This window comes from Scatophagus argus, chromosome 21, assembly GCF_020382885.2.
Source record: "Scatophagus argus isolate fScaArg1 chromosome 21, fScaArg1.pri, whole genome shotgun sequence".
NCBI classification, from domain to species: domain Eukaryota; kingdom Metazoa; phylum Chordata; class Actinopteri; family Scatophagidae; genus Scatophagus; species Scatophagus argus.
Genome location: NC_058513.1, coordinates 16,828,262 through 16,848,080, shown reverse-complemented (window position 1 = coordinate 16,848,080; position 19,819 = coordinate 16,828,262). Strand labels below are relative to the sequence as shown.

The 19,819-nt window shown below is 44.4% G+C and overlaps 3 protein-coding genes across 9 annotated transcripts in view; 1 reads left to right on the top strand and 2 right to left on the bottom strand.

The window, feature by feature from the left end:
- Positions 1-4,272, bottom strand: part of sost (sclerostin) — a 20,603-nt gene extending 16,331 nt beyond the window's left edge. The window contains exons 1-3 of one of the 5 annotated variants that reach the window (XR_006842087.1): positions 4,177-4,261; positions 3,955-4,047; positions 3,582-3,791 (exon numbers count right to left, since the gene is read on the bottom strand). The gene's annotated coding sequence lies outside the window, so the exon portion shown is untranslated. Of the gene's footprint in view, positions 1-3,581; positions 3,829-3,954; positions 4,048-4,176 lie in introns of all 5 variants that reach the window. The other 4 variants (XM_046377799.1, XM_046377797.1, XM_046377798.1 and 1 more) reach the window with 4 other exon arrangements.
- On the top strand, positions 172-9,641 carry LOC124053122 (centrosomal protein of 63 kDa-like). Its single transcript, XM_046378086.1, has 3 exons — positions 172-219; positions 798-1,538; positions 9,530-9,641. The coding sequence occupies exons 2-3, from the start codon at positions 817-819 to the stop codon at positions 9,639-9,641; spliced, it is 834 nt and encodes a 277-aa protein (XP_046234042.1). The 5' UTR covers positions 172-219; positions 798-816.
- On the bottom strand, positions 4,864-19,819 carry dusp3a (dual specificity phosphatase 3a). 3 transcript variants are annotated; one of them, XR_006842089.1, is made up of 5 exons: positions 19,467-19,819; positions 14,320-14,552; positions 10,947-11,294; positions 8,172-9,677; positions 4,864-8,058 (listed from the first exon to the last, which is right to left on the bottom strand). XR_006842089.1 is itself a non-coding variant. In XM_046377801.1 (3 exons), exons 1-3 carry the CDS (start codon positions 19,655-19,657, stop codon positions 11,065-11,067), a joined length of 654 nt encoding a protein of 217 aa, XP_046233757.1. In that variant the 5' UTR covers positions 19,658-19,819; the 3' UTR covers positions 10,873-11,064. The 3 variants fall into 3 exon arrangements, 1 of the variants encoding a protein (XP_046233757.1); XR_006842088.1 differs by having other exon boundaries at positions 4,864-9,677; XM_046377801.1 differs by lacking the exons at positions 4,864-8,058; positions 8,172-9,677 and having other exon boundaries at positions 10,873-11,294.

Below are 19,819 nucleotides of genomic sequence, written 5' to 3'. Positions count from 1 at the left end.
CCTGTCATATCTTTAGCTGTTCTATTTGAATAAAAGGCAAAAAGCCCCTCCCACCCAAAAAAAAAACAAACAAGACTGTTGCTAAGCAACGCATGATTGGGTTTGCAGAGTTTTACCAGAAAAATCTACAGCTCTCAACAGCAAACTACGGTGTACAACAGACAACGCAGTCTATAACAGACAGCTCCAGTCTGCGAAAGACAACACAGTCTACTACAGGTAAGTAAACAACCCATCCTTCTGTCAGCTACTGGCCATGTCAGCCTTTGTTAGCAAACACAAACTGCAGTAAAATGTCCAGTAACTACAAAGTGTGTTCACCCTGAGAAAATCTAAACATAATCTGATTTCTTCTTACATTTTATCTGTTTAATTGTTTATTGTTTGCATGTTTGAACAGTTGAATTGAGAAAAATCCTCAAGTATAACTGATTTAATTGTGAAGTTCATGTAAACCTACTTTTTAAATTAAGACCTTTGCTCTCACAAAATATAATCAGGTTCCTGACTAGAAATAGATATCAATCAAATCTATCTTAACTATTGTAATACAGAATAAAACATCCGTTATGTCAGTGTGCACAGAGCCTGAAGCACAAAGCTTTCACAGAGCAAGTTGATAACCACCGTCGTGATGCTCTTTATCTCTGACTGGGGTTTCAGGTTATGAGTCAGCTCATGCAAAGAGAGCCTGTCTACCCCTCATCTTTTGTATTTGTTGATATATTTTTCATCAATTGTGTTTAACTAACATCATCCCAAGTAATTGTTGCTCTTGTGCTGTTTTATATTTACAGTCTACATCAGACAGTGACCATGGACCAAACAAACGATCCCAGAAACAGCCAACAAGCTGCTTTCGCTGCTCCACAGGTCTGTAGGGCCCGTGCAGCGCTTCCCTCAGATCCTGTCGAACTGCAGGGCGAACTTCAACACGCTCGTGACGTCCTGGAGGAATGGGGGTCTCAGAGAATAAAGATGGGACACAGGATCCACAAACTGAAATATGAGGTCAACAGACAGGACATGTTCATAGACCTCAGGGACAGAAAGTTCAGTGACGAAATACAAAAGAGCCGTGACACCATCGCACAGCATGAAGAAGAAATCTCCAACCTGAAGAGAAGTCTCCAGTACATGCAGAGCGTTCAGGAAGAGAGCATCCGAGAGAAAGAACACATGGCAGCCAAACTGAAGGCAGAGCGACAAAAGGCCTCAGAGAAAACCAACGAGCTGCTCGTGCTGAACCTAGAAAAACAAAAGATTGTTCTGCAGCAGAACGATTTGCAGAACATGGTCAAGCAGCTGGAACAGCAGCTCCGTCAGAGGGACAACGAAAACCTGACTCTCAGGAAACACAATGACAGCCTCTTTCACAGCCTCACTGAGACCAACAAAATCCTTAAAGCCAACAAAGCTGAATTTCAGGAGAGCAACAGAGCCTGGCAAGACAAATACAAGGCTCTGCAGGAGAAGTTCAGCGACAAAGAACAGGTTTGGGACACAAAGCAACACCTGGAGGAACAGAAGAAAGAACTGTACGAGAAAAAACTCGAAGAGATGAAAAAGAAAGAAAAAGAAGAGAAAGAAGAGATGAAAAAGAAACAAAAGGAAGAAAAGGCAGAGATGAAAAAGAAAGAAAAAGAGGAGAAGAAAAAACAAAGAGAGGAGAAGAAGGCAGAGGGCCGCTGGGGTCGGAGGTTCAACAAGAACTACGACAGCGACAGGGTGGTGGAGGAGGCTGCTGGTTGTTCGGCTCAGGTCGATCAACAGTAGTTCCTTCTTCCTTCGTCTGTCCTGTCTCCACCCTCCCTTCACCCTCTGTCTCCATCACCCCTTCCTCTTTCCACCTTCCACCTCATTCCTCCCCCCACCTCGCTTCCACCTTCCTAACTCCCCCATTCTCTCTCACAGCCACCTCTTTCCAAGACACTGAAGCTCAAATTGCTCCCAATTCGAGGACGGCACAGCGGCTCACAGAAACACCTCATATTTCAACATGTTTGTCTCTCTGAATAAACATACCGAGTATAATACAAGCAGAAGCAAAGATAAAATCTGACTCCAGATTTTATGAAAGAAATGTTCAAAAAAAAATTAATTATCTTGACAAAGCTATGGTGACGAGTCAAATAACTGAGGATTTAGAGGTTTGTGATGCGTCAGTGGTCAAAATGGATATGAAGGTAACTTTGAACAACTGCTCTTCAGCTTCATTGCTACTGACTTTGTGTTTCAGTTTTATGTCGTGGTCACGCTGCTCGTCCTGACAAAAGCAAAACAACAACAAGCATAAACCAACATGTCCTGCACCCTTTTAACATTTGTTACCAATCAGTCTGTCAGATGGAAAACCACAACTGTGCTGCTTTGTTTAGCAGCTAGTTAGCCTCTTCAGCAGATCGAAAGTAGCCTGCAGGACTGTTCTCAACCGCTCAGTCACCTGAATAAAATGTTGCCACTGAATGCTTCTGCAAACCACAAACGTGTTAAATTTCTAACATACATAGCACTGTAGATATTTACAGGGGCAGCTGTGGCCTAGAGGTTGGAGAAACGGCTTGTGAGGTCACTGGTTCGATTCCCCCACCACACGGGCAGGAAAAATTTGAGTGTGGTGGAGTGATAATGTCTCCACCCCTCATTAGCCGGCTGATGTGCCCCACTTAACCCCCAATATATGCTCCCTGGGCGCTTGATGAAAATGCAGAGAAGTAATTTCTCAGCTTGGGATTAATAAAGTAACTTAAATTAAAAATAAAAATTAACAAAGGTTCGAATCCCGGTCTGGGCCCTTCTATGTGGAGTTTGCATGTTCTCCCTGTGCCTGTGTGGGTTTTCTCCGGGTTCTCCGGCTTCCTCCCACAATACCAAAAACATGCACGTTAAGTTAATTGGCTACCCTACATTGCCCCTGGGTGTGAGTGTGAGAGTGTGCAGTTGTCTGTCTTTGTGTGTTGGCCCTGCGATTGACTGGCGACCAGTCCAGGGTGAACCCCGCCTCTCGCCCGTAGTCAGCTGGGATAGGCTCCAGCCCCCCCACGACCCTGACGGATAAGCGGTATAGAAAATGGATGGATGGATAACGCCAGGATCTAGGTTCAGCGAAAGAGTGTATAACAAGAAATCAGGATTTACAGGCACACTTATTTATGTAGAAATGGTAACAAAAATAGAAGTACACATACAATTGGCACCGACTCACATAAAAAGTAATCATCCACTCAAATTCCCAGAAAGCATCAAAACCCAGATTTCAGAAAAAAATGAGCATTTACTCCTGTTTTACCTCACTAAGGTTTGATTAGAATCCACTCGAGTTAAAAGATCATTTTCAGCCTATGTTCCTTTAAGTTGTTATTTAGTTTCTGATTTCTGTCCGAGTTTAATCATTTCTATCTTACTTAGGTCTATTCAGGAATGTAAGTCTACACCTTCTTTAGTTTACTTAACCAGTAAACAAGTTAGAAGAAACATTACAACATTCGGTACAAAATAAGTGGGAAATACAATACAATTTGAACACAACCAAATTTCACAAATCATCGTTTTATGCATTCTCCATCAAACTTAAAACTCACCGCTTGGTGTGTATCAGTCTTTTCGTTAAGTTCTTTGCACGTCCATATGAGCTCAACTGCGGGTTGCAGCAATTTACTTGAAGTTAAGTCCTACCGCCATTTCGATGCGGGAATCCATGTCCTTATCCTTGAGAGGCCGGTCGGTCGTGGGGACGTTGACGCTTATCCACCTGATTTCTCCAACGGGTGGCTCGCCATTTTGTTCTCCAGCTTTGAGTGTATGAACACAAACAAGCGATCTCCACAACTGAAACCTGGCCTATTGTTAAGCAGTGCAGTATACGTAGAAACATTTCAGTTTTATATAGTTCATAACAAAATAAAGCTCCAGACGAGAGCTCGCAAATAAATACAATTTAACTGTTCGATTTACCTGAACCGCACCCTAAAATGGCGGAGCGTTCGCCTCAAGCTACAACCAAGATGCTAAACTTGACCGTGCATGTCGCCGTCACCTCGTAGAAGGCTTCACACAGAGAAAACACAAAATACGAAACGTAAAGTTTACTCACACTATCGAAGCGTAGTTACTGGCCATTTCGGCTGCAACGGAACAACATGCTAACTGACACTGAAGAAAATACTTTACACTCACCAAATCAACGTTCAAAACTCAAAGAAAGGAAATCCAGCAAAGCAGCGGGTAAACAGAAAATCCTCCAATAATAATAATAATAATAAAAATCAAATCCTTTTTGTTTTTTAAACTTGTGGATAGCTTTTACTTTTCTGTTTTACGTCTCTTACGCAGGCGGTGCTGCACTTGCTCTGATTGGCTGCTTCCGTGCACTTGTTAAAGGACCATTACGCAAAGTAATGTGGAAAAATAAGCAGCTTGAGCTACTTTTATGACTGTTCGTGCTGATTTAATTCGTTTACACGATGTTTCTTATTGGTTTAATCCTTCATTTGCCCACAGCTATATTAACCTGGGTTACACATTCATGTCTTATTACATCATCGTGTCCCTTAATTTGTTCTTCCTCATCAACTTTCACATTTTCAACACTCAACTCCTCCTGTCCACATGCTGAGCCTCACAGAAACAAGGTGGAGGAGTTTGTATGTTCTCCTCGAGTCCATGTGGGTTTTCTCCTGGTGCTCAGGTTTCTTCCCACAATACAAAAACATGCAGAAAATTCATCAAAAATTAGTCATTAAAATCAAATAAAAGGTCAATCACATTTCTGCATCTGTTAAGTGTATATACAGTATTTGTTTATACCACTGGGATATTGATCCACAGCTGTCTCAGTTGCCAAAAACAAGCCACTCATGATCATTTGTTAATACCTCAGCCATTTATTTCTTAAACATAAGAAAAAAGGGACTTCTCCAAGGTAAGAAAAATAACATTGCAGTTTAAAATCAAGTGCACTTCAACGTTGCCTCGTTCTGTAAGGGAACCATCCCTTCCTACTGTGTGAAGTGAGACACTCAAACTCAAAAACACTCTAAGGAATCAATCTTTACTGTAAGGCTTCGGGTGGGCTGCTGTGTCGTTACTTCTGAGATGTCAGTGGCGGCGACGAACACATATGAGAACATACCCATTAACAGACAATCCAACGCCACAACGAGGTCCTTTTGCGACATCTGCACATTAACAGAAACGAAACCGTGAGACAAGACGTCGACAATGGAATGGACTCCAGGAGGAGTCAGGCAGTGGGCTCATTTGTGCTAAAACTCCTGCTGTAATGGGAGCAAGAAGAAGAAGACGGGAGCTCTGGTGTCGGCACATCACCTGGGCCAAGCAGGATTTGTAAGTAATTCCCAGTGTTTGTTTGAATGCTCTCAAGAGTACCAGATGGAGTTTACTGCATCATGGACAAAAGTTCAGCCAGAGGAGTTTCCATGATGGAGGATATCAACTGTCAGTCACAGAGGGTTTAAACTTCTCAGGTTTTTCACTGTTTCAGCGCAGATGGCTGAGATATGCCACACGGGACAGCAAATTGGAACAAAAGTCAATTTGAAGTATTTTTCTGTGATAGAACACTACCAGGCTCCCTGCGAATGATTTTACAATCCTCCACTCTGGTAAGGCAACAAGCACTGGGGATCAGTAACAATCACCTTCTGTTCCCAGACCGACTCCCATAAGATCCAAAAACAACATGGATAATGACAAACTGTGGTCAGCTTAATGGCCAAGTTGGAGAAGCAGGTTACAATCTCACTTTCATTAACTTTTTCGTCTTTCCTACTTTACAAAAAATTGCCTTCTTTACTAGCAAAGCAAAGATCCAAACACAAAATCAAATCACATCCTTGTAACAGGACAAATTCAAATTAAAAAAATTAACTCACTTTACTTTGAGGAGAAAAGAAATCAGAATGTTTCATCTGCAGTTTCAACTCACTCAATATCAGACAATGTCCTATCTATATATTAGGCCAGTTAAGATAGCAAAATTCAGCAATTCACAATTGCCTTAGTGCGTGTTACATACTCAGAATATATAACGATATACATTAATGGCATTTCACATTTGACATTCTCATTAACATAGTATATACCTGGAGTATAACCCACAGAATGATGCTGGTACTTCATTAAACAAAAGAAATTACAGGGTTTCACAATGAGGAAGAAAAAAATGGTTTTGTGGTTGGATTTGAAATATTTATGATATCATGAGTAACAAACATTATTAGGGTTGGACCGGTTTAAAGCCGGACCGGGTTTTACCACTAGGTGTCGCACTTGAGGCAGCAGCCGTCCTGCACACGAGTGTAGCGGCACCACAATCCATCAGGACAGCTGTGACACATGGTGCTGCTATTTCTCACAACCACCCAGTTTATTCTTTCTTCTTAAGGTTTGCCATCAACAAATAATAAATAAAATAAGACTTCAGTCCGGCAAGAAAAGATAGCAGCTGCTACAGTTCAAGTGCAACAAGGGAACCTTGGAAACATGTTCCCACAAATGTTTCACAATAAAAGCCTTGTTGAAAGAGGATGAAGGGATTTCTGTCCAGTGAAACCTCGGAGGGCTTTTAATTTGAAACTTGCAGTAACATTAACAGGCTCAAAACGAGGCTTTGTATTAAAGCAACGTAGCGTGACCTGCTGTCCTCCTGCTAACTAGCCACATGCTGCTATCTTAGCTCTCTTAGCTCCACCTGTAGACAAATGTCGGTTCAGTCAGTTTCCTTGGAACTGAACTGATATAAGACTGTACACCAGACCGGACCGAACGGCAAAACCGGAAACCAACCCAACCCTAAACATCATGAATATTAGCATTTTTTGCAATAGATCTGTTGAACAGCAGGTGGCAGTGTTTATCTGTTACTCGATGCATAAAGGAGTGTGAAACCGGCAGTGTAGACATCATAGAAGCTTTCTTTTTGTTGCATCTCTGCTTCACCCAAAAAGGAAGCGCTGTACAATTTTTATCATGTAATTAGTGGCTAAAAAATGTGACAGAAAACTTCTACCATGGCTACTTCGGCTACCACAGACTGCGTAAAACATGTCAATGATCTCAATCAGTAAGCAGGTTGGTGTAGGCAGTTGATGCTATAAAGTAAAAACCCTCATCCTGGACCGATTCGAACAATTTTAGACCAGTAATTCCCAAATTTAAAAATAAACTGCATGTAAAGCTCAAAAGGAACACTGAAGTGCGGAGAGTTAGTGGTTGTATTTGTACAAGTGAACCCCCCCAGTTTCTCTGAAAGACAAAAGAGCCAACCTTAAACATTAAACACATGTACAAAACAGTGTTTCAAGACTTGGCACAGACAGGCTTGGCGTGTTATACGTTTGGGCACAGAGGTGAGTGGTTCTCTCTGCTTGTAGACTTCAGTATAAACGTCAGTGTTGTTTGGTTTGGGGTTCATGATGAGGTGGTGGGAAAAAGTCCAGTGGCACATGCTCTAAACTGCACTGGGAAACGGTCTCAGATTTGAACTACTGCACCCGATTTATGTTGCCAAAGGAATGTGTGAAATCAAGCGCGCTGCTTCACAAATCTGAGACATCTTCAAGTGTATGAGACGACAAGATGACAGGGCTGAGAGCGGACAGGAACATCCAGCGTACGAACGCTGGGAGCCCCGAAGCCCCCCAGGAGAGACGCCACAACTGCACTCGTGTTCTCACTCGGCAAAGTTTGAGACAGTCTGGCCTCGTTTCTACCTCCCTGTGATGATATTCTCTCCTCTGATACGTCCTCCTGGCCAAAGGCTACAGCAGCACTTCACATTTCAATGCATGTCTCGAGATTTTATTTGAAGATTGGATTTTATGAGAACAGACCGCCGTATAAACACGCAGCCTAAAAATGTCTCTTCTGGACGGATTTATGTAAATTTGAGTCTGCAGACGTTTTTCCCCACTCATTTGGCTGGGCTGCTTCCAACTTACGTAAAGCCAGAGAGAATTCATCGTACAATGCAGGGAAGCAAGTCACGTCATAATTATTTTCACTGTTAATTGGTGATTTCCTTGACTAATCTCTTACCTACAAGACAAATTAAGAAATTAAGATTAAAATCAGTTTTGGGGTTCAACTAACAGTCCAAAACTCAAAAGATTTTCAATATGAGAGAGCACATGAACATAACATTTACTCACTTTTAAACTAATAAAGAAAATTGGCACGTTGATTCTAGGTCACTCGTCTAAAAGGTTTGACGTTATGCCTAGATCAGAGATATAGTTTAGAAACAGAAATAAATAAAAGAACACTTATAAAATCAATTTAGTGCCGGTCTCCATTACTGCTGCCACAACTTCTCTTTCCTGTAGCTCTACCGCAGCTAAAAACATTGCACTGAAATGGAGAGTAAAGCTGGGGAATCTCTTCATTCTCAGCCAAAGGAAAACCAGATCTTAACAGAAAACCTGCTGTTGAGGCGTAAATGTTCTGAAGCACCGAATGAGCGCGTGATGGGGTGAGTTTGACATGATGTCGTGAATTGCAGGACAATAATCTGTATCCATCCGACGCTGCCACCTGCATCTTGCTTTATGTGAGTAAGTTAGCATCTTCGTGGAAACTTAAAACTGTACAAAAGACAATGATCACATGCCCCGCTATCCCAGCTAAGCTTGGAAAAACAAAACCCTGCGACTGCAAGCGACTTTTGCACAATTGTGATAAAAGAGTATCACAATCACACCCCACGTTTTACATGTACACTGGATCTGAATATTGTTGTGTACATGTAATCAGCCGTGGAACAGATAGAATGGAGGAGCATATACAAATACAATGTGATATATAAAGACATACCGACGACACCTACACGTTATAGACACATTGCTCATACATTCATATATGTCAACACTTAAATATGTATATATAGTATACATGTATATATTCATATGTATACAGATATATCAAAGGAGGAATAAATAGTGCCATTAATGAGGTGAGACAACCTAGTTTCAACTCCCCCTGGATTCATGCTAACGGCCCCCCGCCCCAGGGCCATTTGTTCAGGAGAACCACACAAGAGGCTGGACTACCGACACAAACCGAAGAGAGGCCGGTGGTCATCCAGCTCAACGGTTTTTGCCTTAACGTCTCACTCACTTCTCAGACTTTTCATGGGATTTTGCCTCGGAGGCAACTTGGGGAGCGACGTGCTGCAGGTTTTAAAGAAACTCCATCCCTGTCCTTCCTGGCACTGGGTCTAGTCTCCAGTAGTATGCCCAGTAATAAATAGCATCCTTCAAAACGTATAGTCAGACTACGTATATAAAACAACTACAGCCTGGATAGTCATATTTCGATGTGATTACATTCTATATATCTGATGGGGTATTGACATATATTGCAATGCTTTAGTACATACAACCAAAGAAAAAGGCTTTGTGATTTGACCCTGTGTGTGCATTAAGTCACTACGGCGTGACACACACACACACACACTTAGGAGTGACACGTGTTGTGTATGGACCTCTGACAAACTGTGTTGATGAAACAGTGGAACTGGATACTGGCCGAACGGCTGTGTCAGGGAGTTGGCAGCAGAGATGACTGGAACGTTCTGTTCAAAGCGGGTGGCATCCTCCTCTGTTGATGCATTTGACAGCTAAAACCAAAGGCTGCTAGCTTGAAGCTGGTAAAGTCAGCTGTGGCTGACCAAAAGAGGAGGAAGAGGAGGGTTTTAGTTACTGTTCCTCAAGCTTCGAAATTAGCTAGTTTAGTATGTCGATGAGCCACGAGTCTGTTCACATTTACGACTACCAGCTACAGAAAATGATCAGCTAAGCTCTGGTAAAATGTGACAGCATTTACTGAAAGTCTTTCCTGCTAACACACAAACTGAACCAGCAGGTTGTGCTCAGAACAAGTATGTTTATCTAGTGTAAACCATCTGGATGCTATCCAGCCCTCAAAATGACTTTGGGTCATGCAGTCCTGCAGTCCTCCTCATCTCCAGCTTCCTTCACAGAAACTTTAAATGAATGTCACTCTTTTTATTTGATGTACAGGAGATGATTTCTTGTTTCTCAGAGAATATCCAGTCCAGATACTCTACCTACTTACATGGACGTGAGCTGTCTGGTGTGCAAACTGATGGACCAAAACCAAACTAAACATCGTATTTAGCTCGAATAAATGAATTCGTTGGATCAGCAGCTAAATACGGCTGCTACATGAACCCACAAACCACGCTGCTCGTTATTTTTAATTAGCTCGACCTTCGCTGGCGGCTGCTGTTTGTCAACGACACATTTAAAGCTACCGCAGTCAAACTGGGGGCCGGAGAGTGAAGGACGCCGACTCAAACGCTACGCAGAGCTACAGCCTGAATTACGAGTGTGAATAATTTGTGTTTAAATACGCGCAGAGGAGACTTAAGGAATGAGCGGGCAAACGAAACTCTGAGAGGCCTTTTCTGTTTCCATGGAATGTTTGGGATTCACGGATCACTTCCTGTGTCGCCGAACTGACTTATTTCCTCCGCAGGTTGCATCACGTGTGACTTTTTAATGTCTAAGAGTTCATCTGGAATTTCTGCTCCTCCCGCCGGCGGAGACACCACTGACATTCCCGGCAGTGGAAAACTATGGAATGATTGTGCTGTGTGCTGTAAAAAGTTGGAGTGAAGTTTTCACTGTCTCGACTTGTGGGGATTGAAGGAATGCTTTAAGTAGCTCAGATCCTTAACTGTGAGCGTTCGGGTGCGAGCAGCGAGTTAAACAAAGGGGGGGGGTGGTTTGTTTGTATTCACCGTTTGAGATCGAACTCGTTCCAGGGGCAGCAGTGACAGACGTGAACATGAGATTAGACAGCTTGCACGTGTGTGTGTGACACTGTGTGTGACACTGTGTGTGCGTGAGCATGAGGAATAATTATCTACACAGATGAATGCATGTGTTGGTTTTTCAGAATACCCCTGGTGTGTCAGACGTGTGGGTGCTGGTTTGGTCGGGTGGGGGTCAGTCTCTGACAGCAGCTGAAGCCTGTGAAAGGCATGATGGGAGGAGACGGCGCAGAGGGCCTCTCCTGCTTTCATTTGGTCTTTAGTTTGCCCGCCTCCCCGTTCAGCTTGCCCTCCTTTGCCAGCTTCTCGTTAAGTTGGCACAGCTGGCGAAGGAAGCCGTCATTGGGGCCGATTTCTCTCTTGTGCCTCACGGTGGCCACCGCCAGCCGGGCATCCATTTTATGGCGCAGCATGAGGTAAGCAACAACCATGGTCGGGGAGCGGCTGTAGCCTTCTCTGCAGTGTACGTACACCTTCCCTGGCAGGTACAAAGAGAATCAGAACAATACGATGAGTGAGCAGTTTCACAAGAGCCTAAAAAACACACATGCCCCAGAGAAATACAGAGTCTTACTTTCAGTACATTTTAAAAGACGAGGCTGGCAGTTTTCTACCGTGTCCCTACAGCAACAAATGAAATCTCTAAATACCTTATAGTTTCAGAAAAAATGATCAGGACTTTTATTTCATGATGTGTTGCGACCCGGCGTGAACGTGAAGCAAAACACAAAGGATTCCTGCTTTATGGTGGCTTTCCACTCTGTGAAACAACAGAACAAAACAAAACGGAGCGGGAGAAGAAAAATGAGGTGGGATGGAAGAAACAAAATAAGAAAGGAAACAAAGAGGAGGAAGAATTGGGTCGGGGAACATATGCTGTGACCAAAACTTGCCTAGCAAAGCATCTTCTGTGCCAGGAGATGCAAATACGAGATCTGACCTCTGCTGCAGACTCGGCAAAGTCAGTCAGTCATGTTGACTGCAGCCGCGAGACTCTGCGCTGCGTGCAGAGTACATGAATGCTCTCTGAGCTGCAGCTCTGACAACGAATTGTTTGCCTTGTAAGGTGCGCGTTCGTCTGACTCACACTCTCATTACTGACGAGCCAAAGCCCCATGAGGAGCCGATGCACCGGCCTCGGGTCAGATCTGCAGATTCTGCACTTTGTGTGAAACCCAACACCTCCCCGAGTCCCTCTGCTTCTATCCTCTCCTCCTCCTCCTCCTCCTCCATACTCCACCCAGAACAGTCCGCTGCCAGCAAAATGACCTCTTCGATACCTAATCACGCCGCCTGCCACAGATCGATGTTGATTCTCCTGTATCCTCCTGTCAGACGCCATCACTGACTCGACCACTACGACCAACACTTTGTTCTAAATTTGAATTTTCTTACAAACGTGGGGGAAAAAAAATGAAGTATTCAAACTACACTGACCAAATTTACTGTCCCTGTGGTCCAGCAGAGGACACCCTACAGCCTGACCTAATGATTAAGAAAAAAAAAAAAAAAAAAACGGAGAACAAGCAAAGTCGTTCTGATGGAACAATCTGAGCAGCAGCAGCGTGTTGGGAAGGATTCTGGATTCTGCACAGAAATTACCAACAAAGATACGACTTCACAACCACAGCAAATCCAAGACTCCAGCTGGTAGCTTCACTGGCACGACCTCGTCCGACTGTTGACTCGTGACACACAATGACGACTGTACTGAGGGTTAAGACACGAGTGGACATCGCCGACCGCGACCGTGTTCACCGTCGCCCTCATTATGCTACATGGCTTGCATTCAAATATAATCTGAATTGTGTGTTTAAATGGCAGCTTCAGCCAGCCTCTGGAGAGGGACACTGCTAAGTCAGGTGATGACTCTCAGACACCTTTAACCTCACACACACGGTGATCCACCATTAATATAAAGATATTGATCAGTGCAGCGTGCTGATAATTTTCTTGATAGGTTTTACCGTTAATATTTGGATGAGATCATGCAGCGTCAGCTTGAAAACGCGACCACTCGCTGTACATCCAGTAAGCTCTTCATTATGGCAGGCTCACTGCATCAGTGCAGTTGCTCATTAAAATCCTGGACCTATGACCGTTTCAGCTGAGGGGGGGGGGGCGGGTCACACAGCACAGTGTCAAACTACAGCAGCAGAAGCAGCAGCAGGTGGAGGTGAGACTATTTCTCCTCCTCCTCCTCCACAGTCCGTGACACAGGACCTTTACACTCCTCACTCACCACAGTGTTGGTGCACCTTCACCAAACTTCCTGGGAATTAAGACCGTTTTATGTGTCAAAGCTCAAAAAAGTCTGTGCCATAAAATACAGGATTCAGCTCACTAATTAAACACATCCCTCATGTGTGGTAACAAATCCTCTAAATTTAGCTCCAGCTTCAGGAGAGCTGAGGCCTCCCGGGACTGATCGTCTCTTCAATCTAAATATTCTGTTCATGTTACAACACACACACCTGGTGGCTGCATCAGATGGCAAATTTAACACCTGTGATGTCTGCATTTTGACTGTTTTGTCCTACATTGTCTCATCGTTTAATTGAGTCCTAATCTGTCACCTGTTTAACAGCGAGTTGGACTGAGATTTGGCTCAACAGGTGTTACGTACGGAACGTTCTGACAACGCTGACGTCCAGGGACGTGATCTGATAACGGAATATGGAGCAGGGCTCAGGAGTGTGTCAGATTTAGCCGTCGTCATGAGAGCGTGTTCACTCTGAATGTTGTATCCTTCGTCAGACGAGCCAGCAGGAGGAGCTTGTTTTCACGTCTCAAGTCTTGAAGTCAATTGCTTTCAAGTGGAAGCTGCTGAAGCGTGACAGACGCCGTGTTCTGATGTCTACCTTTGAGGTGTTCTGTTAAAGACATAAACTCTCAGTTCTCTTTGGGTTTCGGGTGCATCAGCACATGCTGATAACAATCTCTGATAACCTGTCATTTTCATGGCCATTTTGGCTGCGCTGATGCTGATTTTACAGCGCCAACATCCTTTCCTTTTCTGTGGAAAACAATTTCTCTTTGCTGCTTTGAGTAATTTACACAACAAGTTGCAACTACCGTTTTAGAGCAGCAAAGAAGAATTGATTTTCTATAATGTAACGTTAACCAGAATCTGCAATATGGCAAAAAATTATACATGGGAAATCCATTTTGCCACTTTGAACACCAACAGCCTTATAAAGCATTTGAAGAACACAATAATTTTACCAAAGGAAAAATAACAAAGATAATTTTAAACGCACTGGTATCGGATCAGTTTTCCCCGAAGTTCAGTCATTGGAATTGGGTATTGGGAAGGAAAAAATAGCACTGGAACCTCTCTACATGTGCTGAATGTTAATGTAAAGACATTAATTAGATCCACTTTCAGCATTTAGCTCATTAGTCCAGTTAGCTGAACAGTCTGTCAACACACTGTGGCTGGAGCTGAGCTTCCCGTCAGAAGCAGCTAAAAAACCTCCACGTATCACACGTCGCAAACTCACCTTTGCCATTGTTGTGTGCCAGGGCCTTGTCGATAAAGTCAGCCCCCTCCTCAAAGAAGGCACTCAGGTTGAACTGCTCCGTGTCATTGGCCTGGATACCGTGGTATGTGATGCCCGTGCCGGCATAGAAGTCCGCACTGGTGTTGACGTGCATGAACGAGGTGCCCTCCGCCACGTTGAGGACGTGCGTCACTCCAAGTTTCTGCAGACGCATTGCATTCTGGGCTACGAACCTGGGATGGCGAGATGAGGGTCGGGTTCAGGGTGAGAAGAAACAAAACAATCAATTTAATCACTTCAGCGAGTTGCTGATGCCTGTGACAAGTCGACTGCACCAAAACAAAGTTTGCAAACTGGTAAAAGCTCAGAATGCGCCTCTGTGGACAGTGAAATAAAACTTTATTTTTCTCTAAGGACTCAAAATGATGAGTTGACAGCAGCAGAACAAGACACAGGACAAGTCACAGCACTAATAATAAAAACCTGGCAGACACAGCAGAAGAGCGTGTCAGCACGATTTATTTTAGTGATATACTGATAATGCAGGCTGCATCTTTCACCACAACACTGCACGCATTTTAGCTTTGCAGCTCTAACAGCTTCCACTCTTCTGTGAAGGCTTTCCACAACATGTTGGAGTGTTTCTGTGGGAATTTGTGCCCATTCATGCAGTAGAGCATTTGTGAGGTCACACACTGATGTTGGACCAAAAGGCCTGGCTCACAATCTCCGTTCCAGTTCATCCCAAAGGTGTTGGATGGGGTTGAGGTCAGGGCTCTGTGTGGGCCAGTCAAGTTCTTCCACACCAAACTCATCCAACCATGTCTTTATGGAGCTTTGCTTTGTGCACTGGGGCACAGTCATGCTGGAATAGAAAAGGGCCTTCAACAAACTGTTGCCACAAATTTGGAAGCATAGCATTGAAAACTGCTTTTATTATAAAATGTGAAAAAAAAACAAGAAAAATGTGCATCACGACTTCTCACAGCCAAAATCGAGGTGGACCACGCAGGTGTTTTCACTTGTTCTGGCTGATTTGACCTCAGTTGAGTGGAGCCAGTTAATTTAACACGTCAAAATGTCCCCACATGAAAAGGCTTGTACTCTACTTTGTTTGTTAAGAACTACAATACTGCATATGAGGCCTTTACAGAGCAAGTGGAGCCCTGACTAACAAACCATAACAAAGAGATCAGGGTTTTGGCTGCTCCGGCCCGCCTGGCTCGATGCCTGCGTCCACTGCCATGAACCAACCGGGCCAAAGGCACTGGGCATTGATTCTAGATAAAATGGCTCCTTTGTGTCTGTCGTATTAAGGTTTTATGGGACAGTTAGAGTCACTAATTAGCTGTGCAGAATTTATGTTTAAAGAACAAAAACTGCACCGTAGCAGAGGCTGACAAACCAAGACTTCAGATCAGAAGCAACTGGAGTGCGTCGCCTTGTGACGTCTGTTCTCCACTGTGTCTCATCGCTAACTGCTCTATCAAACCACCAGTGACATGACTTCTGTCACAAAAGATGCACAAAACTCAAATTATACCAAAGCTGTGACTCTCTGCATGCTGCCAAAGTCAATGTACAAACACAAAATTATTATTTTAAAAATTCTATAATACTCTATTCATTCATTCATAAATCCTGCCGGAACACGCTCACCCTGATGGCGCTGTGTGCTTCCAGTCCATTGGAGGCGGGCGAGCCGAGGTGACTCTGGTGACCCTGACCCTGAGGTGGAGGCTGCAAAGCCACCTCTGCCAGAATCAATCAAAAAAAAAATCCTCCCTGCCAACATTTTGCTTTACGGCCATAAGAGGGTGGATGAAGACGGCCACGTGCTGGTGGGTCGGCTGCGGGGCGGAGACTCTGACCCGACTATTTTGATAATCGATCAAATCTTTTCAGTCATTTGCTTGTTCCAGCTTCTTGAATGTCAGGATTTACTGCTTCTCTTGGTCATTTTCGACAGTAAATGAAAGATCTGGAAAAAAGATGCCACCTTTTTGACATTTTGTAGTTAAATCGATAAAGAAAATAATCCTTAGTTGGACCTCTGGTGTGCATGAATGCCTACAGTAAGTGCTTACATGTACAGGATGAGCATGTGCGTGTGCACGTGCGTGTGTGTGTGTGTGGAAGGAGCGCCGACAGTACTGACGTACCCGAGCTGCGCTGCTCGAACATTTTACTGTACTTCTACACGACGCAACGCAGAGACACACTGAGGTTCAAGCGAGCTCGTCCCGCTCACCTGTCCTGTCCCCGCCTCCTCGCCCTCCGCAGTCCCACAGCATCCATTATTAAAGACCAGCTTCACAAAGAGCCGACGAGTTTCTCTGAGCAAACAAGCACACCTTAAGTGCGTCCCTGAGCTGCACACAGAGGAGGTCTCATAGTGCTGACTGATCTGAAAACAGTGGCAGGGTTTGGAAAATACTGTAGTCGCAGTCCATTTGAGGGAGGGGAACATTTTACTGCCTTGTTCACCAAAGTGCCACGAGCGATTGACACGCCCCGCAGGTGATCATTTCTAAAGCTCTGCTGTGTTATTGTTGGAGCACCACTGGTTCACCCGGATGATGACGCAGACTGTTTTTAATAAAAACCAGAAGAAAAGTTAGGGAGATTGGAGGCTGAACCGTCGCCAGGCTTTCCACACCAGCACCAGCAGCTGAACTGTCAGCGAACATCATGACTTTAATATTCTGACTGGTCCTTTAATGTGCTGTCATGAGTCAGAGCAACAGTCCTGTGTTTCATTTTCTTCTGAACTGGAAAAGGTTGCTTTAAAGTGTAGACTGGGGCCTAAAATGGGTCACAAGCCCGATTCCCTGTGGGACCCCATGACAAGAGATGTTCATGAATATTTTCAAGGACAAAGTCTTTTTCACACAAACCGTAATCGAACGTGTGTGTGTGTGTGTGTGAACTGCAGCACATACAGCGTATCCTGTGTTAAGCAGTGGAGTTTGATCTTACTCGTCAACATTTCTGACTCGTTTGGACAGTCTGTGATACATAAATCACCACACATTGCCTGACTCTGTTCTTCATCCTGGAAATCAAAACGTCACAAGCCGAGTGCACATTAGAGTCTTCCTCATTCGTCCCATCAGCACTCTGTTTGCAGACTTGGACGGGCAGACTGGCACATTCAGATTGATTTTGTTGTAGCACTGTGGTACAGTAATGTGCTCGCATCCCGTCCTGTTCACCCTCCTCCGGCCCTCTCTTGGCAGCGGCTGGAGCCAAATGATGGACTGCACAGAGACAATACGTTTCTCTGAGGCGTCCCTGAAGCGCTCGCGAACAGCGAGGCGAAGGGCTGCTCTGTGAAAGCTTCTGTTACATCACAGCACGCCAAAAGGCATTCGAAAGTTAGATTTCCTGCAACTTTTTCCCTTTACTCTTCAGGTGTTCAGACAAATCTGACACCTGAAACCTGAAAATGATTTCTCATGTTTTTCTGCATCATCACGTCACTCCTGATTTGACCACATCCCACTACATTACATAACCTGACCACATATGTGCACCACATCAGATGTTCTGTGAGCCGACAACACTACAAACAATACAGCTTTTTCAATAAGTGAACAACCGTAATAATCAGACACGTTTTGGTCATCTCATAAAAACTACTGATGTTCAGAAACAAGTTCTCATTATTGACAAAATGTTACTGGATACTGTGAACTGAACGAAACCTGCAACTGAAAATCAGCTCCTAATCACCGTTAATGCACCGACAGCACGGGCCGACGGCTGCCGTGCACTTGACTTCCTGTACACAATCTGTGCACATGTGAACAGGAAGTACCGTGAAGTGGCTTTACAGGAACGCCTAAACGTTCATCACAAAGCCAATAGCTACCAGTCAGCCAACAACTATGGATTTATGGTTCGGCATCTGCCATGTTTAATACACACACACACACACATCTGATTGTTTTTGTTTCAAATATCAGTGTTTGTTATCAATATCAGAAAAGCAAAATCTGAAAAGCACAGTACTGGTTGAACTATATTATACAGCTTTCAAAATGTTACACAGCTTGAATTTAGCAACTACTCATTTGTAATTGGAACAATCGGTCCACAAAAGGCTGGAAAATTGCAAAAAAAAACCAAAAAATTTCTGGGAGCAGAAGCCGACAAAATTTCATGACCAACAGTCCAAAACCCAAACATGTTCAATTTTTCCATCACATAAGACAAAACAACGAGGCTAAACAATACAATGTTTGATTATTTTTGCCAGAAAATAACAGAATATTTTCAAATAAATTTTCTGTTCGATTAGCCGACTAATCACCTCCTCTCCAGAATAAAAGGCATTTCCTGTGATTGCAGTAAGTTATGACAGTCAGGTGTAGACACACCCGCGCTTCCAGTCTGAACGGGTTCAGGACTCCTGACTACCAGCCTGTCTTGAATTTGGCTCATTAGGGCGTATAGTTTATGTTTTCCCCTCACTTCATTTCTGCTCCTAACAAGAACATGTTCCCTTTACAAAATCAACGTGCTCCTCTTCCTCCCTCTTTGTCCTGCAGGGACCCGCCTGTCTTTCAGTTTGTGAATGAAAACAAACCCCTCGTTTCCCTCCCGTGTGATGATTGTTGGAGCCCTGCAAGCCCAGCTGGAGGCGATGGGAGCGGCTCGATGATGAAGAGCACACGGCGGTGTCACTAATGATGGAGGAGGTTCACGGAGTAACAACAGGGTTTTGCGTGGGTCCTGCACATCTGAATCCTGTCTAAAGGCTCGATTATGCCTCCAAGCTGTCTTGTTATGACAATAATAATAATTCTTCTTCTTATTATGGCCCCCTGTTACACAACACCCACCTGTATGGCTACCGAGGCACGTTAGCGCTGCCGGTACAGCCTGTTATTTCGACGACAACACAATGTGTTGACAACAACAGGCTGTCGCACGGCAGACAGCGGACACACCAGAACAACAAGCCCGCGCTGCGTGCGTGCTGCCCGGCATGCGACACTGTTGTCATTGTCGCGTCTGGTCGGTGGAGGAAGAGGAAACATCTTTCAAAATAAAAAAAATGTAAAAATAAAAACTGTCCTACCTGTCAGTGTCTGACAACCGACAGCACACTTCACCCTTAGATGAAATGATAAATGACTCACGCGTTGCCGACGTATATTCGGGGGAAGACCTCGTTGAAGTGTTGTGTCGGGAGGCTGTAGAAGCCGCTGCCGTTGGACAGGAGCTCGTTGAGCTGTTGGACGGTAACCTCGCCGCCTGGAGCCGGGACATCAGCCGGTGGTTGCTGCTGCTGCTGCTGCTGTTGTTTTGTGGGACTCAGGTGTTTCCTCATGGCTCCTCTTCTGCCAGACTACTGTTAGACCACAACCCGCACCAGACTCGTGAGCCTCGTCCGGTTATTCTGATGCATTTTAGCCCCGCATGTGAGCGCCTTGTCTGCTTGTCCACAAGGTGTCCGGTAATGAGGCGGGAGCTCAGCTCTCTGATTGTCCCA